Here is a 25,544-nt window from a genome sequence, read left to right as displayed (position 1 = left end):
GAAGAGTTTGCCAAGAACAGCTTATTTCTTCAGAAACAATAAGATTCCCATCCAAAAGATACCACAGAAATCCAAAATTGTGCATTATGCTACCACTCTGTCTGCAGACATCCTAGAAAGAAAGCAAAAAGGTAGCCCATGTTTTCAGCTCAGGAATAAGTGAATTCTCTTGTCAAGTCTTTCAAACACTACAATATTCCAAAGTGCAACCCTGTACTTAAAAGCTTTTTGTGATTATTGTCTAATCTCCAGCCAAGTACGCTCCTAACTCTGAAGAAGTACCATGCACTTCACGTTTCCATCACCTAACCATCCTCTGAAAGGCCCCTGGCAAAAACAATCCAGAAGACTAAAAGAAAGGTTGATTCATAGCTTAGTTCCTGAACCTCTGTCTACGCCTTAAGCTCCCAGGTGGGACATAGTTTAGTAGGCATGGTGGTGCTGTCGGGCTGACAGTTGTACTGGATAATCTTAGAGGTGGGGTTTTTTTAGATGATTCTATGATTCTGTATTTGGTTCTACCCTGAAATGTGAGCACTTACTCTACTCAGCTTCCGTGATTGTCAAAGCAAATGTGAACTCTTCAGCCAGTGGAGTTTGAGCAGTTTTTGTATGGAGATAACAGCAAGAACTATGAAGACTGCAGTTTGAACTGACAACACAGAATAACCTTTTTTTTTTTGTAAGATTTGACACTTCATTTCAAAAGAGGCACCGCTGATTGTGTCTAGGCCAGCAGAAAGTGACAGTAACATATTGTTCATTATTAATTGGACCCAACTTAAAAACCCCAACAGACAACTATGAATGTCATACAGGTAATGGCTGTTAGCACAGGAATTTGTCTCTGGGTTTCATTCACTGTGTTTACATCCAGATTTGCCTCAGATGGAAGAAAAATGGAAGAAAAAGTAATCAGGCAAACAGTTTTCCGCTTAAACACCACAGCGTGATGTTCTTCCACGCTTAGTGAAAACTGGGGGATGTACTTTTCTCAGGATGAACACTTTTCAGTAGTCACATAATTTTTAACGCCACACACACATCTTAAGTGAATCCTAAAAGTACCTGTAAAGATACTGGATAGCTTGCTTATCAGTAAATTAAAACCCAACATTTTTTGTTAAGTTACCTTTCATCTACATCCTGGAACAAACAGGTCGGTGTGTGCGTGGTTGTAAAAATTCTTTTGTCGGGAGGAATTCTGGGTGCTGAGAGAAAAAGAAAAGAAGATTAACAAATAAGGTTTTTTGTGTAGATAAAATACTTCAAGCTACATCTTTCTACTAAATACTGAATAAAGTCTAAAAGTCTATGTGCGAGCATATAGAAAAGCAGCTTGCTAGCTCACAGCAAGGGCAGAGAACAGAACCAATTATCTTTCACTTTAGCAAAACCTGAGATCACTGACAGCAACTCAGAGTTGGCTTTCCTAGGCTGAAATTCAGTTCCGCTACACCATATGGAAATCCCTACAGCAGAATATAGAATAGTTCTTACTTTTAGGAAACCAAGCTAGTCTTTGTGCATTCAAAGGATTACCTTCATAACCAGAATGTACTTTTTCTGCAAGTAACACACAGCAGAGCTGGTCCTCCGCTATTTCTGGATCTTGCACTTTGATAAGGTAAGGAGTCATCCGAAACGGGTGATAGCAAATCTCATTTTCACGCTCTCTTCCCGCACTAATAATTAAGCAGAGTTAATCATTTCAACAGATTCTTCTTGTGCCAAACAAAGCTTTAATTTATCTATTGCAATTTCCTCATAACACAAGGACTACATGATAGCTCCGAAAACAGCACCCAAGAACTTAGCTTTCTGAAATCTTTTTTTTTTTTTGGTAGAAGAGAAGCCAATTCTGACAGCATCCTTCCCTACCAACTGCAATAAAGAATACGCTGTCCTCTCTACTGCCTGAAATAAAAAGATCCACAATTGCTTTAAACAGAAATTTGATGGAAAAAGGAAAACCTACCTCCTATGATTATATCATTTCGTAGATCCAACAAACTCAAGCTGTGACACTATACCCTTCAAAGGGATGAAGTTATAGTTGTACTCATGAATGCTGCTGTATCCCCTCAGTTGGCATAAAGGCTTTTTTTTACCCAGTATTTATTCTGATTTTAAAAGGGCAAAGACCCAGAAATTCTTACCTATAGTAACAGTTGTTTACTTAATAACCCAAAGTATAAGTAACGGAAAGAATAACCATTTGCCAGTGACTGTTACTTTTTCAGTACATCCAATCCAACACTCTGGAGAGATGCATTGTCTCTGATTAGCTTAAAGTTTACTTGTATCTTAACAATAACTATTTATTTACTCCAGAAGTAATTAATAGGATCCACTTTTTTTTTTTCTGGAAATGCTACCAGAGAGGCAATTAGCAGCAAGAAAACAAATTGCACAAGAAATAACACTGAATACGTTGCCAACGTTTCCTAAATAAAAGCAACTACAGGGAGTCGTGGCAAGAAAGGAAAGAAGAGCAGCAAACCCAAAAGGAACTGTGTCATCTAGTAATTGCAAAAGAGACAAGTCGATTCTCCTCATGTATCTTTCTCTACGGGACATTTGAAGTAAATTTAATATTCTACATCATTCTTCTAGAATAAAAAAAACTCTGTAGCAGGTGCTGAACAGAACAGTTCAATTAACATGAACTGAAGGCTTTCCATAGCAGCAGGAGATGCCATATCAGCATCCTTTATGCTGCAAAGGTCCATATCCACATGCTTAACTTCCAAGATGCAACCTCCTGAAACCACTTTGCAGTTTTCTTCACAGCTTCTAGTTCATCAACAAGAAGACATGCATGGTTTGCCTTATGTTCATGTAATGGATAAGTGAGACTCTTACATACTGTATGGTTCTCATAAAAGTCAAATACTTTTGTAACACATGCTTTCACAATATAACACCAAGATTTACAATGTTATTGTCTTACCTGATGCGACAGAAAAAAGATTTCTCTTCCATGCAATCCTGGGTGGAAGACTCTACAAATATTAAACATATTTCATAACAACTTACAAACTGCTATGAAATTATGATATTTAAAGCAAGAATTATTCCTTAAGTATTAAAGGTTGAAATCTTTAAAAAGCTTATGTTCCCTGAAGCCTCTGTATGTATTTACTAAACAATGTATTTCTAAGCAACTAAATCTGAACACCACTCAGATTTCCAAGGTTGGCGTGTGAATCACAGCTGCCTGCCAAAACCATACCCAAACAGTTCATTAGTTTGAGCTGTCTAGTCTTATCAACTTCTTCACTGTACTTTATAGCGCTGACTAAAGATGTTTGATGATCTGGGACCTCAAAATTGGATCTTTTTCCTAGAAAAGCACTAGGACAGCTAGATATCAAAGCCACCCACCACCCCACCCCACAAAAAAGTATGTTTTCATGAAGGCTTCCTCTCAACTTTTAAGCCTTTTACCCTCCTTTTCCAGAGGGAAGGGCAAGTCTAATTTTCAAGGCAAGCTCTGGTCTCTCAAAGGCCTCAGTGCACAATACTTTCAGATATTATATTCCACAGCATCTGATACACGTGATAGCGTGCATAGCCACACTTACTGCATTTTTGAAATTTGGAGCTATACTCAAACATAATAAAACTACAGAATATGTTTCTGGGAAAAAAAAAATTGCGTACTGAGTAATATCTGTAATTAGGATCATACAGTCAGAATTCAGCATAGACCTTGTGTTGAGCCAGAGGCTGGACCAGAGACCTCACAAGGTTCCTTCGAACCTGCTTCAGGAATGTATTACTTAGTATATGTTTATGGCTAATTGTTTTCCCAGATTAACTATGGTTCAAGCTCTGACTTAATAGACTTAGTATACACTGGATAGGAATTTCAAACTTTTAGAGCATATTTTGAATTTCAGGTGTTTGGCTAAAACAGCTGGCAGCAGTTCCTAACAGCTGTAGCTAGACTAGTAAAATGATCCTCCCACAAACAAACACCAAGTGCCCCAAGATGCCCGAGTCTTCCCCATTAACATTTTCCTAAGGCTAAAATAACAGTGATATGGTTACACTTGGTAAATGCACGGTGAGGGTAGCTGAAGCATGTCTTTCTACACTGCGATCGAGCTGTCCAATACTCAAATCGAACCCATTTTAAAAAGGAATGAGGCAGAATATTATCCCCTTTATATCTGAAGAGAAGAAATTTCAAAAAACAACTGTGGTCACTTTATTGCTAGTAAACACAGAAAGCAAACCCACTCAGCACAAACAACTGTCTTGTTTACATTCATCATTTGAATGAAAGGGGCATGAGAACTAATAAACAATGGCATTCACAAAATTTTTAGTCAACAGACAAGCATTGCTGATTTATAAAAGTGTGCTATACATCTAGTATTGTTTAGAGATGTTCTAATAATGCATCTGTGTTATACTCCCAAAAATTGAAGAAAAAGGATGGAAGGACACTAAAAATCAGTTCCAGTATTTGCATTTGCATGACTAAAAGATCAGAGAAATATCTGCTGTTGAAACCACTCACCGGCTCTATTGCAAATATTCCACGATGGCAATCTGTATGGGGTAGTAGATGTATAGAACACACTGACATCCTGAGGTGCCAAGAACTCCACAAATTTGGCATTTTTAAAATAACCCCTCTTACAGCGGAGGATAGAAGCAGCTTGATCAGAGATGTACAAAATTTTCCCAGTAATCAAAGAAACAGCTACGGCAAACATATCCTAAAAACAAAAAATCTCAAATTATTTGGATAGTTTACAAATTCTTCAATCCAGTATGTATTTCTTAGAAAAACACTTAAGATATAAAAGCATTAAGAATTTCAAAATTAAAATGATGCCAATAGTGTTAAACCACATCTGTTCAGGGCGAAATAAAATAAAATTAATTTGCTTTTGAAATAGATACAGACAGTACATTTTTTTAACTATGCAATAAGAACAATACACTAGCACCTTACTAGGTTACAAGACCTAGATATCATTGCCTAAATGATATCTGTTATGTAGATATGTTGATGTAGAATGTATTTATGAATTAAGAATTAAAAAGTTTCTGGTTGTAAAACTGCATGCTTCCCTTGTGATTGTTACAGGCATATTTTACACATACGAAACAAACTGGTTTTTGAAAGGCTGTTCATGTTAGTCTGTCCACCCACTGCAAAGCAAAAAAAGCACTCTAAATAATGAGTAGACAGGTGGTAAAGGAAGTCCCACCAACCACAAACACTCCACTCATGTCACTTCACATTGTTTTTCTTCTTGACGCAGGGGAGCTTCCTGCGTCATAACCGTTAGTGCTCTAACCACTAACACCAAACACAAACTGAAGAGCTGCTGTCAGAACACGGGCTTCGCAAACTCAGATGCTTCAGACCAACCGAACGACGTTTATGATATTTGGCTGAAGTTCTCTGTTGTAGTCTAGACTTCCGATTTATTTTACCTTTTGGGCAACCTGTACTAATTACAGATACAACAAAACCCACCTACTTCAAGCCAAGTAACATCCCCCGTAATGACACTATTTTATTGATTTCATAACTTCGTACATTCAGACAGAGGCTTCAGGGAAAGAAATAGTGGAAGGTAGACTAATAAGTTTAAACATAGTTACTTGTTAATTTTACTGCTGAAAACTACATCGACTGTCACAGCTGTTCTTATCTGGACCAGACAACAGAGCATCACTGGATCACACAGTAAGCCAACACCAGTTGCAAAGACTAGACAAATACCATGTGATTTCGTCACTTTTCAGTCATATTAGCAGAAAGAAAATAACCTCTACTGACAAGGAAAACACAGTGTGCCTTGACTGAAGTTTGGAAAAAGTTACTCTCCAACTTTAACTGGTGCTCTAAAATGGAAATTGATGTCTCGCAGTGTATTATGTCACACGGATGTTGAGATAGTCTGTGAAGGCTCAGAGTTTCTACTCAACGCCCAGAAGGCAAAAGCTAGCTGTCTTCAGCTTATCAGCCAAGCTACTCTTACCTTGTAAGAAGGCATGCCTAAGAATTCCTGTTCTAGAAAACATTTTCCCTACACACTGTAGACTTGGATCACCACACTCACCGCGTTTTTCATGATGTATTCTGAGGTTATAGTCTCAACTTCTTCCACTGTGTAAGATGACACATTGAGTCCAGCAGGCTGGGATTCATTAATCATCAACAATTGGTAATATTCTTCATTTGCTACATGAGAAGATTAAACAACTCATTCAGAATTAAAAATCTCATTAATAAACATCCAGTCTGGAAGTGGTAAATGGCCATGTTCTCTTTTTGGCATAAGCACAGAATGGGCAGTTCAGAAATCTAGGTACTACTCCAAATTAGTTTTTCCTTTGTAGAACTTCCTCATCAGTAACCCAAATAAATTTACTCATTTTAATAAACTCATTTGTGTGCAACTATATACTTTTATCTGTTTGACAGTTCAAATAGTATGAAGTTGTAAACTGTTTTTAAATTAATTTTCTAACTCAACACACTATCAGTAAAATATTAAGCACAGAGAGATGCTTTAACTCCCAAAGGATCCCGAGTTAACAGAGTGAACAAATGACAAAACGACAACATCTATTTAGAGGTCTCCAAATACAATAAACTTAGCTTTACATTGACAACTACATTTAAATTCTTATTTTAAATGTTTACTTTTATCCAGGTTGGCATTATCTAGGTAGTATCATACTTGTTTACCTTTAACTTGTTTAATGCTCTTAAGAGCATATTTCAGCGTCGTTAGGACACTAGATTTGCCTTTAATTCTCTTTTCAGAAGGAAGGTGAGCTTTCAGCTCCTGTAATGTTTTCAACAACTCCTTTTGTGTTTTGGCTTTAGTGGACTGCTCACTACTGTAAGATTAAAGACAAGAAATAAAATGTCACTTGGCTGTGTGACGTGACACACCATCCTCACAGAAGCCCAAATGCAACCTGATACTTGTCAGGTACCTAAATTTGTACAGCTAGCCACATTAACTTTTCCAGCACTTCATATCAACATTCAGAACTTATAGAAATTCTTAAATTAGCTAGAATCATTCAAAATGAAAGATTTACCACCACCTGAAGTATTATTGCAAAATGTACACTGCATGTGCAACAATACATATACCCAAGCACCAGAGAATTTTTTTTTTTGCCAGTCTCCCTCCTCCCTTTTTAGTGGTATTTTCCTTAGTTCCTTTCAAATTCAAACTCATAGAAATGTTCATGGACTTCAAAGGAGAGAAGCAGGAGGTCCATTCAAGTCTTCACCTCCTGTTCGAGCAGGTTCTCATAAGAAAGGTCCCTGAAAAGGGAATGGCAGTGGGAGAGCGTCAAGTTAACAAAACAAATGGAGAAATCCTTGGAACAAAGTATCCCAGTTAAGCATGGCAATATATTAAATAAGATAAGGAAACTTGACTAAGTACATAGGGTAAAGAATTGGAGGAGGCTGCAGAAAGAAGTTGCATTCACATTTCTCAGGTGCATGTTCAGAAATGCTGTCTCAGTGGGGAAGGTCAAACTACAGAGGCTGTCAGTGCCAACGTCAGAAAAATTATTACCTGCCTTTGCAGCTCCCGATATCTCTCCCCATTATTAAGAAGTGCTGACAGAATCGAAAAGGAAGAGAAAAGGAGATAAGGAAAGGGAGGGGGAGGATGACAAAGATGGGTGGCAGGTGGGTAGGAAGCAGTTAAAACGAAAAATCACCTTGTCCTTCTCATTGCATTAGATTTTAAAAACTAGTCAATCACAACAGTCAAGAGGATTCTAAAGCTTTTCTTCAACCTTCCTGAAAATAAGTTCTTTTTCATCAAAAGGAAGGTCTTCTCTTACCACTTGATTGTCATGTCTGGTAGTCTCTATGAAGTTGCCCTAAGAACCACTGCAGAAACAACGGTTTTAGCAACTGCAATGCGCTGTCTGAAGTGCTTAATAAAGCGGCTTTAGCTCCCAGGTAATTTTCTAAAGGATTTCTGAACATTTTTCTGGGAAGTTTGAAAAGTTCTTCAAGTAGATATATCATCTGACAGGTGTCGGGTGTATTTCACTAAGCACACTTGGGAAGTGACAGAGCTGGCTTGGGTTCTGCTAGAGAATACACACCATTCTCGCTTTCATCGCGAAGTGCTATGAGAAACAGCATTCATTTAATCAGTGGTCATTTTGTACTGGGAAATAATGGCAGGGGATAAGACAAAGAGCATAGTACTACCTTAGGAAACATTATGTTCGTACCATGTATTAAAATCACATTTATAGCACGGCTTGATAGTTTGGACTGATGCTATCAAACAGGGTCTTGTTAATAGAATAACCCTCTACACTGGCAGTAGGGGAGAAGAGAGAAAAAAGACGATGAAATGACTGGGCATACTGCTGGTTTTATACTCTCTGAGTATGCTTCCTGAGAATGATCAGACTCTTTTGCAAGAAAAGAAATCTTACCAAATTAGCCTACAGCAGAAGTGAATAAATAAGATGGCTCTCCTCGAAAAGAAAGTTATACAACTTGAAAATGTTTTTCCAAAGATCAGTAGTGTCAGGTACTGCAGCCAATCACAGGGAAGGCATGGCTTGCAGAGGGCAGAATAAACAAGTTCTGTAAAGACAGGAGCTTTCCATTTTGCTTTATGCGGACAGTGAACTGGAAAGATAGCTACAGATATTAGTTGGTCAGTGCCAATATTGAATCCAAAGCCCAGCAGCCTTTGAATTGATGATTAAATCTATAGCTTATCAGTCTATTTTAGTCTTGTCTTTTACAGATCATTCTCTAGATATCCTCAGTCTCCCCTTCCCAAAAGGTGATCAGATTCTGCTCTGTAACCCTCTAACACTGTACTACCATCTGGATTTTGGTTTATTTCTATTAATGAAATTTAAAATAAAAGAGAATCAGAAAAAACGCAGTAAGTAAAAACCTTGCAGTGAAGAAAATGGAATCAATGAGCAAGGAAGATTAAGAAATGCCTTTGGTTCACTCTGACTTTCATACTAAGCAACTCCAGAACACAATTTCCAACTGAATATACAGCATGAAACAAGATCTCCGGGTGCCTGCAAGGCAGACACAGAAAGTATATTCATCAAGCATCAAATGGCACAAAGGGGCAATTTCAGTTTACCACTTCTCTAGGAACTGCATCAGATAGAACACATTCAGGCAGGTGCTCTTAATGTCAGTATGCTACACAGCTAGATATCCTTGCTCTGCTCAGGATCAGGTTTGGGTCTCCCGATCAGAAGCTGACTTAGAAAACCCCACCAAGTAAAGCAGGGCACTCAAGTGTCCAGATTTGAGCCTTCAACAGCACCAGGCTTCTCAAGGCTATCATACAGAGGGATTCCTGCAGCTGATGTTGGTTTATCCTTACAGACTTGAGGCTTGAATCCTGGCAAATGGAACACAGGAGAGGCAGATGATTTGGCTGCTGGACATCAGAACACATCCAACTCATTGGGTGGATTCTGATGTTAAAACGCTACTAGATTGTCCCCAGGCAAGGGCTTCACACTAAGTTCTGAAGAGTAGAAAATTTAAGAAAAAAACCCCAAACATAAAAAAAAAAACCCAGAACAACCAAACACTAGAGCTGAAGCAATATTCAAAGTGAACCACAAAAATAAAATTACGGAGTTAAGCTACCAAATCAAAACAAAGTAAGATGACCTGAAAGGTTATCACACAGAACAGCATGGAGCACCAAAAAAAGCTCTAATTCAATCAAGTGGTTAATAAGACGTGTCGCTGATTATGGACAGGAAGAGAATCAAAGATAGGATCGCTTGTGTGCTCCTCCAGGATTAGCCAAAACAAAACAGAAACCCAAAACACAACACTACTTAGGTTTTAGCATTTAGCACTTCATACATGCAAATTACTGAAAATATATGCACGTTAATTTACCTGCATCCACTGCTAGACTGATTGTGTTCAGAATTTGCAATTATCAGACTAAACGCATTTGAGCTTGAACTAGAATAAGGGAAGATAGAAAGAGATTAATGTTAGTAAACTTAAACAACTTTTAGTTCACTTTAGCTTTATATTTTCCTATTAATGATTGGCAATCTAGAAAAAAACCCAAACTTTAAAACCTCCTGCCTGCTACAACAAATGTAAACTAGAGCTGTTACACATTTATATAAGAAGGTTCTTACTGTAGCTTTGTTGTGCACACCAAACTATTATTTAAAATATGAAAATAGCACAGTTGCATCCTTATACATAAGAATAGACTGATACTATTTGATATAAAGTTATACAAGCTAGTTTACAAGAAAATATATAAATAAGTCAAATTTAACACTCAATGACAAGAAGAAAAATTCAAAGGCAGCTGGTCCTGGGGAACACGAGAGACTTTCTCTTTATGAATTATAATGTATTGCATAAATCACATCATACGAGAGCACAAGTTAACTAGCACACTCAGCTTCAAGCTGAAGATATACTTTACACTCTAGTAATGATTCAGAAATTAGATTCAAACGGGGAAAGTCCTTAATGATAAAAATAAAAGTGAAAATTATTTAATATTAGCTACTACCTTTTGTGGCAGTCTGAAGATTCCATGAGCATCGCTGAATCCTTCCCATTTTCATCAGATTCATGGCCATGAGAATCATGCCCACTGGAGTAATTTTCATTCGTATCATTTCCACTGAAGTCATTTCCACTGGATCCACTGCTCATTTCAATATCTTCCTGAAGAACTTCATGAGAGTGTTCAGGTTTCGTCTGAATTTCTGAATCTTCAGCAATCATCTGGCTATGGTTATTTGCAAGTCCAGAATAGTCACTCATTTTCTGTTACTCTTTTAAAGAGAATAACAAGAAATGTTTTCACTGCTAGCAGGTTGTTGCTCAGGGTTCTGCTCCTCCGTGCTAGAATGGAACCACCTGAACTTGAAGGAGTCCACGGGACACTCATGAGAAACACTGACAAGATCAAGAGCAAATCAAGCCATACTCAGAATTTTCTCTCTGCACATATTCTGTTTGGAAGCACAGACCCACAAATCTGAGGAGGAAGAGAAGGATGAAAAAAAAATAATTTTGTTGTTTGTCTTTGCTGACAAACAGAAATTCCCACTGACTGATGAAATTAAAAGTGGTGATAGTCACAGCAAACAGACCCAGCTTTCGAGCAGCGAAAAGTTTAAGTTAAATATAATTACAAACCTAACAATGGTCTATTGTGAAAAAGGTATTTACTTTTTAGTAAAACCCACATAAGAAGAGGAAGTGTAATAAACATGAATAACTCCTTAAAAGTTTAAATAATCACTTGTTTTCTATTGTCATACTTAATATTTGACAATTTTACTGCCTGGATTTAGACAACAGCCATTATTATTTTCAGTTTAATCATTCCCCTGGGCTTCCAGTTTACCTTGATAAGCAAAACGGTTCTATTCAGACATCAGAGAATTTCTGATTTAGTTTGGAGGTTGTTTGGTTGTTGTTTGTTTGTTTATTTAAAATAGTCTTGTTTTTTTTCTTTTAAGATCAGTTCTGCCATTTTAACCAACTCTTCATTTCTTTCTTTGTACAAGAACCACGCAGATAGGCAGAGTGAACATACAGGAGGAACAGGGAAACTAAGTACACAAACCTGCCTATTTATCAACAACAAAAATTGAGATACAAGTAAACCCAAGAATAAATTTTACCTACTGGTTATCATTAATACTAAAGAGCCATCAAAGGAGAAGTACTAGAGAGCAGCTCAACTCTGAATAAAATAAAGATTTTTCATCTGATTCATATCCTCATTTATTTCAGCAACCCACAGAGACGATGACACTGGAAAACCATTAACTAAGATTCTCTGAAGAGTGTAACTCATCATCAGGTGAAAAAAAAAAGGTTGATTTTAAAACAACAGAACCCTGTGTGTTCCTTCCTGTTTTTTCCTCTAAAATATTCAATACTACAATTGTTGACTAATAAACCTCTGACTGGAATAACAAAGCTGATGAAAAAAACTGCAACTAAGTTTTGCTAGTATTAACTGCAGCAGCTTCCTTTTAAATACAATTAAATATATTACTTTTTTTAGAAAGCCTGTAACAGAAAATATTAACTTAATATTCATTTAAAATCCACTATGATTCACCCTCTCATTCCCTTTGCCCCGCCCCAAAAAACCCAACCAAACAGTGAAGCTATTTTCTCACCCTCCTAACTGCTGTTTTTCCAGACATTTTACATTTATTTTGAGTTTTTCAAAAGAAAATACTATTTGCCTCCTTGACTGGCCAAAGTAATAAGCAAGGAATCTGGTTTTATTTGAAAGAGGAAGCGTAGTTTAAGGACGTTCATTTAAGCTATCAGTAATGGTATACAAATACTGTTTTGCCTTTACAAGATTATTCACTAGTACTTCATTATAGGCAATAATCAGAAAACTCCTTTCAGTAGAGTAAGATCTTCTGACATTTTCTTTCTGTCTGTATTCACCTCAGGCACTGCAACCCAGAGTAGACAGACACCCTGTCACGCTGTCCCACTGAACAGTAGCGTACAGACAGTAAATTACCCTTTTGGAGCTCTAACAGCTTTTTCTGGACTAAGTAAGCCACTTGTGTCTTACAAATTACATAATGGAACATGCAGTAAAAGAATATTTACTCTTAGATGACACTCTAGTATTTAATTTCGCCGTGGCATATAGTCCTGTGGCCAATGATTAACCGGATCAGACAGTTCACCTCTGATGTAATCTTGGTCGTACGTAGAGCTCACACTTTCACTTGCTGTACTTAGCTAGACGTTGTAACGAAGTTCTGTCCCTGTACATAGTCCACTCTCACCACACACGGTTCTAATGAGCCTGACCTGTTCCGTGCTGCTCTCTGCAGCCAGAAGGGGTGTACTGGGAACAGACAGACAAACCTCCTGCTACTGCAAAGGCAAGGAGCGCTTTGTAAATGCATGAATCCATTCTCACCCAGGAAATGCTCTCTTACGAGCTACAAAAGAAAAACACACTGCTGTAACTGAAACAACTCTACCTGATCGTAAACCGTGTCACAGGATTTCTTTAGTAGTAGGACTGCTATACTTAAATCCCCTAAAGAACTACCTACACATCACTATTGACACGTTCATAAGCATGATCTGCCAGAAGACAGACTCTTAGCATAGCTCTAAGTTCTCTAATTAGCCCAATATTACAATAATGAACATATAGGGAAAATTGTGCTATTTATGAGAAGAACAATGCATGTACCACAGCTTTCCTACTCTGAACACAAAATTTTTGTATTTCAGTTCATAAGTGTGAGAAACTGGCAGAGGCTGCCCAGGGAGGGGGTTGTGTCACCTTCCCTGGAGAGGTTTAAGGGACGGGTGGACGAGGTGCTAAGGGACATGGGTTAGTGTTTGATTGGAATGGTTGGATCCGATGGGTCTCTTCCAACCTGGTTATTCTATGATTCTATGAAACATCTTTTCCTGAATTCTGAAGTCACAGTATTACACATGCTGTAGTATTTTTAAAGTTTCCGCAAATATTTTTCTGGAACAACCTTTCCTTGGAAAATTATTTCCCAACATCTTTTCTGCAATCTTTGGAAGTTTAAGAGTCAGTGAAATTGTGCCTTAGAGTCTTACAATTTGAAATTCTGAGCTCTTACACCACTGATGAGTAATTTTTTCCACCTCCACCTATTGTCTCATCTCCTCTCTTATTTCCCTGACACACAGGCTAGCTTCTGCCAAGTATTTGTAGGAAACTTCAACAGTGGCTCCTCAGGTGGGAGCGAATTGTTCCCAAAACACACATATATATAAGCAGTCAGATAACTTTTGGGGGATTTCTTGTGCCTCCTTGAACAAGAGAGCTCAGCAACTTAATGACAGTCAAGATCTTAGGGTTGCGTTTTTTTTAATTATTTTTATTTAAGCAATGAGTTCAAACTAAGAGAATAACTAGTAGAAAAGAAAAGGTGCTGGCCTATAGGAGATAACTATATCAATTTTCTTCCTTCTGACATCTGGCAGAAAGTGGTGTGGAGAAAAGCTGAAGTTGTATTACTTCTGTCTCTGACTAGCACCATGCCAGAGCTTCTGCAGTTCCTACATAATTACATTACAGTGACTACAATTTGGAGCTCGAGGACAATGGTGCCAGAAACAGAAATGAATATCCCATTAATGGGTAAGATACAAGTTTGACCTTTTTAAAGGTATCTTTCATGAAGAATTAGCTCAACTCCTTGAGGTGGAAGGGTGCTCTGAGGCAGGACTGGAAGATTAATGTCACTGAAAGTCAGTTTTGCACAAAACTTTTTCCTGTTTCAAAATCTCAAAAGCCTCAGTGCCAGAGGCACAAACTAGAGTAAGGAATACAGGAAGAGTAAATAGGAAGGAGCAAGAAAAACATTATGATAGACTTCTAAGAGCAAAACAGAAGCCTCTACAATAAATAAGAATGCCGAGATCCCGCACAGTAGTAATTTTAATAAATGCCTTAAGTTTTGAGAGATTTTCTAAGAAGAGATTGGAATCACTGTGAAAAACAACACACTGTCAATGACCCCACCTCATGCTTTGCATGTGTAGTTTTAGATAAGAACTGATGCATCTGGCTAGACTTCACTCTCAGACAGAGGGAGGCCTTAAGTGGAACATCTGCATGCGTACGCAAGCACCATGCAAACACTGCAGGAGCACAGAGGGTCAGGCATCCCCGAGAGATTAATCTATCTATTAGTTAAACTAACCAAAATGCCATAATAAATTGCACGTATTCATCCCACTTATCTGCTTGAATAAATTTCCAGTCAATAACCAAACAAGAACAAAAAGGTAAAAGCTAGCATGCTTTCCCAGCCTGAGGATCTCTCCTGTTGCCACAGTGCAAGGGAAGTAATTGCACCTCATACCAAGTTCAGTAAGTGAGTGCAGACAGTCACATGGGAACAGAGGAAGAGCTTTTAGGTTCAATCTTCAGAGAAGTACATTAAAAGCCATTTTTTTCTTTGTTTTCAGCTCCATCTTTCAAAAATTTTAAAGGAGGTTGTCTATTCTAACTCTGAAAATAAAAACTTTTAACTTAAATTGGCACCAGTAAAGTTTGATTTTAAGGCAACTGGCTCACAAAAAAAAATTATATACTCTTTCAGGGAGAGCAAACCTCCCAGAGTCACTCTGGCAAAAACTAGAACTCCAAGACCCTGGTGCAGTGTATAAAAAAGGAAACACAGTTGCACCAAGGACAAATCTAGGCATTAATATGCCAGGTTAGATATATATACAGAAAATGCCTTCTGGTTATCGATTAGCTACAGCAGCTCCTTTATCCTGCAGTAAGACAATGGAAACAGCCTGGACTTCAGTGTCCCCAGAAAAACACATCAAGATATGTATGGACAAATACTTAAAGAAATAATGGTTTTTCAAAAACCGTCTTAAGAAAGCCTGCAGAACACCAGGGAGGGGAATTTCTGTTGAAATCATGGCATTTCAACTAAAAATTCTTGTTTCAGCAGAGATCTGGTTATATTCGAGAGCAGATTTTTCCAGATTTCTTTCCACACAAAAATTATCACGTCTGGACTAAAAGTCCACAGCCAAAATTATTTAGTTCAACAACTAAGGAACAGAAGAATATCTGAAGATTTGAGTCTAAATTTGCAATTAATATAAGCTTACCAACATTCCCAAATGAAGCAAGAGGTACATCCCAGTTTATGTTGAGGCTTTCGACAGCTTTTTATTTAGCTGAATATGTGGGGACTCTTAAGTGCACTGCAATCAGTAGGAGACATTCTCCTAATGGTCAAGATTCAATTTCACTGAAGATTTATCAACAAGAAGAGTCTCCGCATGTCTCCAGGATGATTGCTTTGCAAAACAGTACAAGTTCTCATTTGTACAACAAATAACTAACAGGGATTTAATCGTATCATGCCATTTCAGAGAAAATTGAAAATTAACATCTACAATGAATGCGTTCCCCTTGTGCAATTAGACAATAATTAAACACTTGGTAGTAGGAAAACATCAGGAAAATAAGTGTTGAAAAACAAACAATAATCCCAGAAGTGAATTGTCTAACTGTACAACTTGACCAGCAATAGCATTGAGAGCTTCACTTTCTTGTGGAAAGAGAAGGAACAAGTAACAGAACGTTCACTAGCACACTTTCTAGGAAGGGGTAATAAAAAAAAAAGAAAAAGATGTCAGTATCCTCAGACTTCACTATAAGAAGAAATAACAAAAGATGCCTAACAATTTCCTCTAAGACTTTTTTAATTAGAAAAAATTTTTAATAGATTCCTCATCTCACTGCAAGTCATCATAAGCCATTTTTGCTCTTTTTCTTAACAAGGAATGAAGTATAAGTCAATTTTCTACTTATGTCAACAAAATTATCAACAGTATGTAGAATATCACAAATGCTTCCATAAAATCTGAATTTCAGAGCTTTCTTTTCACAATTTGTTGATAATGATTCATCTTTTAACTCAAGAAACTCCTGGATAATGGGTTGTTACTGAAATAAGAGTTAGTAACATCCTTATACAGCTGATCCCAATCAACCACTGCTTCCAGCTGCCACTTTACAACAGAGGAACGGATCAAGACATGGCCTTGGTCCAGTGCCATCCAAGCACCACCCTGAATGTATAGCAGCTCCCGTGCAGGAAGAGGTCGACAGAAACACCAGATCAGGCCTCTTGCAACCATAGTAAGGATGTTTCCAACCAGATTGTTCCCTCACTGAAGGGAGTCATACCCGAATTTAACAGTAAGTATGAGTTTAGGCTAAAAATGTTTCAGCTTCAAATAAGATAGCTCCCAGTTTATACCCCAAAAATAGTGCTGAATGTGGACATATATGACTGAAATCACAGTTTTAAGATAAAACAAACACAGAACAATGTATTTTCTACATAAACTCTAAGGAGGCAGCAGGGAAAACTTCTTTCTACTAACACGAACCATAACAATCATACACGTTTCTTACCTGTTTTTTCTATTAAAAGGTGGTAGAAGTGTTTATCAAGCTCCGTCCCAGCTAGCACCAAAAGCATGAAGTGCCTAGGTCCAGAGGCTCCCACATGCATTTAATTCTTGTCTCATCCTCTTCTGCTGGAAATCTTTGACCATTAGAGAGTCCAGACACCTCTATAACTACAAAATATAAAAGAAATACCTGGGCCCCCCAACAGTGTCCTCTTCAAACAGATACCAGAGAGATGCTCACAGCTATGCCATGCCTACGCAGATAAATGTTGGTTAAACATGGAACTGTCATCCAGCAGACGAATCAGACACACATTTACATTTTGAACACTAAAATTCTAAAATAAGGTCTTACGGAATTTTAAAGTAACGTCATCTTCTACAGTAGACAAAAATAACCTTTCTAATTCACTCTCAGTATGGTATTAGACATGCATAGCATGTACTCAGTGTGCATGGGCTGACACAGAAACAAAGGACCAGCCTCTCCAGTACATAACAGAGCAAAATGCCTGATGTAGCCAATAGCAGCTCCAAATGCTGAAGAAGTTTAGCTAGAATACTGTTTAAACACCTGATCTAAACTAATTTACATTGCTGTAGGCTTGGCATGAGCATTAAAGAGTTTACTAGGCAGTTACAAAATCTCGATTCACAGAATGGTTGAGGTCATCTCATTCACCTCCCTGTTCAGGCAGAGACACCTAAAGCAGGCTGCCCAGAACGACCTCTGGATGATTTCTGAGCATCTCCAAGGATGGAGATTCCACAGCCTCTGAGCAGTCAGTTCCAGTGCTCACTCACCCACAGTGAAAAAAATAATAGGGGGTGGGTGGGGTGTCCTTACATTCAGAAGTCAGTACTAACTAAGTCCATCAACACCATTATTCTTCCTAATAAAAACAGCTTCCCAAGCCACTGGGAATTTTAGCAGGAAATTGGAAATCTAAAAGCTCTTCTACTAAACCAAGGAAACTAAGTCTGTTGGCACGTGCCGCTGCCATGTAACACAAAGAAACAGCAGAATAAAAATTGGAAGTTCAGAAGACCAAAACTTGTGTGGCAAACAATTACATCACTTTAAGTGCTTCATTTGAATATGCAGAAGGAATGTTTGGAACAAAAATTTGGAAGTGTTCAAATCCCAAGGTAACCATTTTGGAAGACAGCCCATGTTAACATGCCTTAATTTAAACGGCTGCACGTCTACCAACTGTTAAAAGTGCATTTGTGTTGGCCAGACTTAAGGAAGAATTTATTCATAACATTCCATTCTGCATGAAGTTGCAAAGCCAAAATGAGTTCTACAAGTCTCAGACTATTACACAGATCTGTGTACATCAGTTCTTCAAATGTTTTGCTTCTGACTTTATTATAAATTGATAAAACTGGATTTATTATAAATTCTTTATTTCTTATCAGGAGAAGTGCTAGAAACACCTGTAACTGGAGCTACTTGCAGATTTCATAATTTTTAGCTTGGACACTAAAACTGTGGAATGTCTTTCAGCACTAGTTAAATCCTGGTTTAAAGACAGTAATTCCAATTCCCCCACAATAAATCATCTCTCTGCAATCTATATTTCCTTAATAGAGTTAAGTTTCTATCTTCACTAATCAAGATCTACACGAAATTAGCCACAAGGACTTGTCTGACTATTGATAAAGTGACACAGCACTTCTCTGGTTGGATGGCCTCCATCATGACATTGTCATAGATAAAGAGTAAAAATGGTTTAATGAAGTCTAGGTTTGAAGAGGATATTTGCAGCAGCAACACCATTTTAATCTGGTATCATATTTGCTTCATCTACTTAATGCACTTAGGAAGACATTATGAAAAAACAGTCCTTGTAAACGACTTCAATTCTCATGATAAGCTTTTCTACAATTCCATGCCAAAAGGATTTTTATCTGAAACTAAATACAACTCATTCAAACCAGGCATTTCATCAGTTTGAGTAGAATTAGAAGCAGTGAAATCTCATCTTCTGTTTTTCTGTTATTTATCAGAAACAATGCATAGGTGACTATGCATGGCCAAATCCCAGAGAACTTAAAGACTTCATCCATGCATAGCACCTTAAGAAGGTATTTTCCACAGAAGGAAGTCTAATTTGATCCGTATACAAAGAATATAGAAACTGTGACAATGTTTCCTTCAATATGGAGATGTATCTACTCTAAACATAGAGGACTTCAAATATTAGAGACGAATGAACAAAGTGCCTTAGGGAACACACCTGTATTACAGGATCCCAACCAAGTTCACTCTTTGTAGAGACTTGAAGTCACACCTGTAACATTGAAAAGAGAACATTGTCAGCTTTCAGAATCTGTTCAGACCATACTTTGTAGCCATGGAAAACCAATATTTTTTTTTTCTGATCACTTAGACTAATCAGACACTACAGCATTAATCCTCAAAATCTCAGTTACAGTTTAATCCATACCGCAATTTTAGAATACAATCCAGAACTGCTGTCTCCTCCCCCTTCCTGTCTTGGGCTAATATTGTCCCGTCATCACATATAATAAAACCACTTGGATATATTTTTTTTGCATTACAGGTGACATGCCTCCAGCATTCTCCTTTAAACTCTCAGCTTTTCCCTTTTTTTGCTTTTCATCAACTTTTCTTCATTTTCAAAATATTTCCATAATTCTGAAAGTATATTCTGCTTTCTTAATCCACCACATATGCCACCTGAATTGCAATAAGCTTTGTCATCAGCTCTTCACACACTGAACATAAACATGCCTAAGTCAGTATATCTCTGATGTCACACGTTCGACTTCTCAGAGATAAGAACAGTATCAGCCTGATGGAAAGTAGAGCACAACTGACCAAAAAATACTGTTGGAAGCTATGACCTGCTTTCTAAACCAAAGCTTAGAAGCATAACATTTTCCTTTCTCCTCCTGAGATACCATCCTGAGTACCTGAGTAAAACCAGCCAATTTGTTTTCTAGACCCCCAGAATTTTCCACATCTTTAAAATTTCTTAACACATCTGCGGGAGCAATCAAAAGACTGTGAGTTATTAATAAACTTCTGCACAGCAAACAAAGCAGATGTAGCAATCAATACAAGATACTACACTAAATTTCAGTTTACTGAAGATTCAGAGAAGCCACATTTCCTTGCCCTTCATGATTTGTACAATGCATATTTAAAAATTTAATGCCTTGAATATCTTCTTATTTTTCAACATTATGACATTACAGCTCAAAGCTGTATGAAACCATACAAAGCAGCGACAACACAAAATTCTGTTCAGACTCGCTGAGAAAGAACTGATATTACAAACCACTTTCTCAGGGACAGCATAGGATACTCACCTTAATGAATGTATGAATCACAATCTTTTCAAGTAGCATCAATACATTCCTATTCAAAAAAAAAAAAGCTCTATAAGCAAGATTAAAAAATTATTTATGAAACTTATATCAAGTCCGTTTAATAAAGCAATACAAGTCCAACTATACTAAATATCTATTACACAGATGAAGAACAGTTACGAAGACCAGAAATAAAAAATGAGAGGAAATGCAAGAAATTTTACTGGTAAAAGTATTTACTATTATTGCAACCTAACTTCTAAACTGTTTCCTTGAGCAAAAGCACAGAATTACTATTCACTGAATTCTGTTTCCTTTATAAACATAAGATACCCCCCAAATTCATCTCCGTGATCTTCATTTATTGTTAGCACATTGTTTATGTAACACAGATACCAATACAGTGCATTTAAAAATCAACCATTCGCTCATCCAAGAGCTTTCAAGCTGAAAAACGAGTACTACCTAGTATGAAATTTGGGATCACATATTTGAATTCAAGTTAAGTTACTCCTACCACAGACTGCAATTTGAAAACATTTCACCAAGAAAATACAAATTCCAAATTATCCTTAGAAGATGGAAAACTCTCCAGAGACCTAATTCAACTGAGTGAGAGACTGACATCATGACCAAGACCAGCTTCATATTCCAGAATACAAGTACACATACTTAAAGCAAAAGCTGTTCCCAGATTGCTAAAACTTATGCTTCTTTTACTTATATACGTAAGAAAAAAAAAAAAGAAGTCTTTTTTACAAATATATATATCACAGAAAGAAGCTTACTTAGCCATGTCCCAGAGGGCTGAACAGGAAACAAAACAAAACAAAAATCAGTCCCCCAGTCTACAAGTGACGGCTCCTAAATGGATCTAAGCTATGTCACCACTGACCTCTATACCTGGAGCACCCAAGGCACCACTATTATTTCATTTCCTTCCAGTTTTAGATTAGTGGTGTTTTAAAAGCTGCATATTCTCCCCCTGGAGTAACTAACAGCACAAAATTAGGCTGAAGTGATAGGACAAAGTTAACTCAGTTTTACTATGAATAGCACAGTGCCAGCACATTGTTAAATTTGTACAGTTCACCCCCAGAGGGTCAATCTCACCTGTGCTGTGCTGGCCAGCCTGGGCCAGCTCCCAACTCATCAGTTGCTTTCCTGTACCTCTACAAAGCCAAGTACCAAAGCAATCTCTCCTCCTGCCCCTCCCAAAAAGCAATCAGAGCCACTGAGCCATCAACTAGCAGGATTTGTTCTCTGTCAGACCAGAAGCAAAGCATATTTTGCCCTTTCAGGTAATTATTCCTTGTTCTCTTGTGGAGCGCTTGTGCTCAAGTCTCCACAGTGGGTGCGGACTGATCATCCCCAAGAGCAAACAGAAACAGTCTTTCTGAGTTTATTCCTTCACCTTGAAAAATAAGCCATGGCCCAGAGCTAAATTTAATTGCCAATGGGTCGGGCTAAGGCCACAAAATAAAAAAAAAAAAAAGCATTCAGGGGCAAACACTCCCTAACAGACAAGATTATTGCAGCCTTGGCCAAGACATCTTGAGGAGAAGCTAAACAGTCTCCTTTACCTGCCCCACACTCCTTTCCAAACATCCTTCCTTCCAGTCTTACGATAGGTACCTTCTTAAAGGGAAACTAAAATTCTTTATATTGAGTATAAATTTGAAAAGACATTTGATTTTCTTTGTAAACAGAAAATGCTGTTCTCTTCCCGAGTGGAACTGGAGAAACCATGAGCAGGAGATCAGTAGCCAGAACTCTAATATTTGCATATGTCAATTCTTGTCCTTTTTGAACATAGTAACAAATATAATTCCTCAAATATAATTTGAGGAAAGGATGTCACAGAAAGGAGGGGAAAATTATGATGCCCTACCACGCAGTCACGTGTTTCACCGTTATTATAAGTGAAACTAGATCTAAATTATCTACAACACCATTTTTCAAGTTTAAAATTTGATGACATCTCCATTAGCAGCATATTTCCATACCTACTGCTTCCTTCCCTTAAAAGAAAATACAAGGGCAGAATTTCACCCTGGGGTATTATGTTTATGGAAGTTGCAGGCTAACGCTGCTCTTTAGCCACTGCTGCAGCTCATACCCAGTGAAAAAAATCTGTCAGAATGAAAGCCCCACTCCGGAAGGCTCTGTGCCAAATAAATCTGGTACTAATAGGGCCCCCACTGCATCAGTGACACGGTTCACAAAGCGTGACAACCTAACAATCACAATGTACTTGTCCTGTGAGTTAGCTATATTAGTACTGAGAAATAAGAGCTTCAGTCACAGAGGAACCCATGGTAGAGATGTAATTGAAATCAAAGGAGTGCTTTATGTACTGAAGGTCTTCATACAATTAAAAAAACCAAGCAGCAGAAACATAAAAGTACATGTAATAAGGTCCAGCACAAAAACCATACCAAGATTCAAAAGCTGCATGGAATAAGGAGGATAGGAAGCAAAACCAACAAATAAAAGAGTAGTACTGAATACGCTCACCATCTCATCTTGTCTCCCTAAGCTTCAATTACGAAAAATTACAGGTGTTATTTAACAGCGAAGAGCCTCTGGGTTAGGACAGGATGTCTGAAAGGCAGTATAGCTTGGATTCTACTTTTTAAAAGCAAGTTGCAGTTGAAAACATCCGTATAGAAACTGTTCTGGACCTTACAATAGCTTTCACACACACACACACACACACGATGGTCTCCTAAGTGCACTCGCATATGTGGGTAAGGGGGGAAACCATGCCTTGAGAATTCTGGCCTGTGTGCTTGCACGAAGCTTATGACATTGCTGCTGTCCCTTAGGGACTCTTCGGGAAGGAGAGAGGACCAAGCCAGAGGACTCCACGCGGGGCTGGTACAAGTCCAGTGCAGCATTCAGACATAAAAACCCTATCCCTGGAGGTGTTTAAGGGGCGGGTGGATGAGGTGCTGAGGGACATGGTTTAGTGTTTGATAGGAACGGTTGGACTCGATGATCCAGTGGGTCTCTTCCAACCTGGTGATTCTATGATTCTATCTGTACTTAGAGCATGGCATGAGAAATCCAAAGCAGCACAGAAGCCTGATGTGCAGTGTTCCAGCACTGCTGGCAGGCAGCGCACAGGCTGCACGAGCATGCCTGGTGATGTACTAAGCCACTTACTAGAGGAGCAGATCACTGCGTGTCTGCTCAGGCATGTGGATTCCCATGTGTGCGGGTGCTTTCCTACTACAGATGGTTGCTGGCTCACTGTCCACATGAGCAGAACGTGCTCCAAGGAGGAGGAGCTTCAGAGCCTCTCCACAGCCTCTGCAGACAGAACCAAACCGTCTGACCCTTCTTCATTTTGGTTTTCTCTGCTGTACTGTGTTTCACAGAAGTGGCCTGCGGCCACAAGGAATCCCAGCAACAGATCACGAAACCATTAGCCCACGAAATGTGTTGTTTGAACGCTGCCTTCTTTTCCCGTGCCCTTTAAACATGCTTCACAAAAGGAAGTATCTCACCTGTAGGTGAAAAGAAACACCCCCCGAAAGTCCCGTTGTGTCAGAAGGTGGAGTTGTTCTTTACTAACCAACTAGCAAGCAAAAGGTTTGCCTCACTACCAACAGCACATGCAACACGAAGAGCCGGGCCCCACTAGAGCAGCGGTTAAAGCAGGAGAGGGGCAGGCACCCTTCACAGAGCACACCAAACAGCAGCAGCCCAACTCTGAAGGCCACTCTTTTCTGCATCCAGCTACAACCTCATTCATACCCAAAAGCGCAAGTCAAAGCCCTTCAGAGTAATAAAACCATAGCGCAAAGAATAATATAGGTATTAACAGACACATTTTCTGTTCAGCACTTGACAAGCTAGGTTAACATAATAACTGTTCAAGTGGTTTAAGACTTGTACCAAAGGGATACAACTGGATGTGGAAGGTACAGCAAGACGACCCACGTAAAAATATCTGTAATCCACCATCCTCATAGAGGAATTCTAGGCCATGCAACCAAAACCGGACACAAAAATTCCTTTTCAGAAACCCCTGATTATCTGGTAATTATGATGTGGTAACGTTATGAGTATAATACTGCAGCTACAGGACATTCATGCCAAGTATTACACAACACCTGGCTAAGAACATGACATTGCCTTTTAACATGAGCCAGCCATAGCAACCCTGTATATAACACTACAGTTGATCTAGACTACTGATAATTTACTTGTTCTACTGGCTAGTGGCAATCTACTTGCTTTTAAACCACCCCAAACACACCTCATCCAACCCTAACTTGCTCACGTGCTCATTCTTTAAAGGGTTAAAAAAGCTCTTCTGCAGTAAAACACTGTTTTAACATTACAAAGATATTAGAGAAATAAGGGTGTGGCAAGTATAAGGGAGAGGGAAAATTGGTTTATCAATCTGTATCTAAAGCAAACATTTCCTGGTCATAACAAAGTCTGAAGTAGAAGAAAAATCCAGAACTCTGTTTCCAAACCTCTACTTCCAGTCAGTTTCCTCGTTTCACTCTGTTCTTCTACTACAACTAACACAAAATCTCAGTTTACTCAAAAAATGCAATACTTCACAGGGGAAATTTAATACTATAAAAATGTGTTATCCAAGCACAGGCTTGAGTAAATTTACTTGATAAAATGAGTTACTTGATCTTTTAATTTTATGCCTGGGGAAAAATAGTGGAAAAGTAAGGTATTATGCTAAAAGCTGCCACAGTATCCTTTCTCTTCAATGCCTCTGTGTGGAAACCCAAAAGGAATAAGAGGAAGCTGTAGAAATGAAGATTACTTAAGATTTTTACAGATAGCATTCATGTATTAAAACAAATATCGGAAGCCTACAAGTCAAGTACCAACTGACAAACAAAAAGGCCAGCAAAACCACATAATCTTTGGATCATAAATTAAACCAGAAAAGTTACTGAAACTGAAGAAAGTGCACTAAAAACAAAATCCTGCTTTCCATGCCTTTACCTTCTGGACTAGGGAAAGCCACACTACACTTTACTTCTTCACTGTGTAGGACAGGCCACGCTCTTTTACCACACAGTGTTGGACACTTACAGCAACGAGCCAACTAAAGCATTCCTCTTTCTGCCTTGAAAAAACCATCCAAAACAGCCAAAACCCCATTAGAACTGAAGGGTATTGTTTTTTTCTTCTACTGTAAGCCAACGGCCCTCTCTTTTCTATT

The 25,544-nt window shown here is 38.3% G+C and overlaps 1 protein-coding gene across 4 annotated transcripts in view; it reads right to left on the bottom strand.

Moving 5' to 3' along the window:
- Window positions 1-25,544, bottom strand: part of PER2 (period circadian regulator 2) — a 48,193-nt gene that overhangs the window by 20,662 nt on the left and 1,987 nt on the right. The window contains exons 2-12 of one of the 4 annotated variants that reach the window (XM_069865020.1): window positions 20,342-20,390; window positions 19,243-19,296; window positions 17,001-17,253; window positions 10,569-11,042; window positions 9,926-9,994; window positions 6,725-6,879; window positions 6,093-6,214; window positions 4,532-4,733; window positions 2,954-3,005; window positions 1,543-1,685; window positions 1,133-1,211 (exon numbers count right to left, since the gene is read on the bottom strand). In XM_069865020.1, the coding sequence (XP_069721121.1) occupies window positions 1,133-1,211; window positions 1,543-1,685; window positions 2,954-3,005; window positions 4,532-4,733; window positions 6,093-6,214; window positions 6,725-6,879; window positions 9,926-9,994; window positions 10,569-10,825 (1,079 nt within the window). In that variant the 5' untranslated portion in view covers window positions 10,826-11,042; window positions 17,001-17,253; window positions 19,243-19,296; window positions 20,342-20,390. Of the gene's footprint in view, window positions 1-1,132; window positions 1,212-1,542; window positions 1,686-2,953; window positions 3,006-4,531; window positions 4,734-6,092; window positions 6,215-6,724; window positions 6,880-9,925; window positions 9,995-10,568; window positions 11,043-12,201; window positions 12,304-17,000; window positions 17,406-19,242; window positions 19,297-20,341; window positions 20,391-25,544 lie in introns of those variants that run through there. The other 3 variants (XM_069865021.1, XM_069865023.1, XM_069865024.1) reach the window with 3 other exon arrangements.

The sequence above is a fragment of the Phaenicophaeus curvirostris genome, chromosome 10 (assembly GCF_032191515.1).
Source record: "Phaenicophaeus curvirostris isolate KB17595 chromosome 10, BPBGC_Pcur_1.0, whole genome shotgun sequence".
In the NCBI taxonomy this organism is placed as follows: domain Eukaryota; kingdom Metazoa; phylum Chordata; class Aves; order Cuculiformes; family Cuculidae; genus Phaenicophaeus; species Phaenicophaeus curvirostris.
Note: the sequence above shows the minus strand (reverse complement) of the source record. Positions and strands in the feature narration are given on the sequence as shown.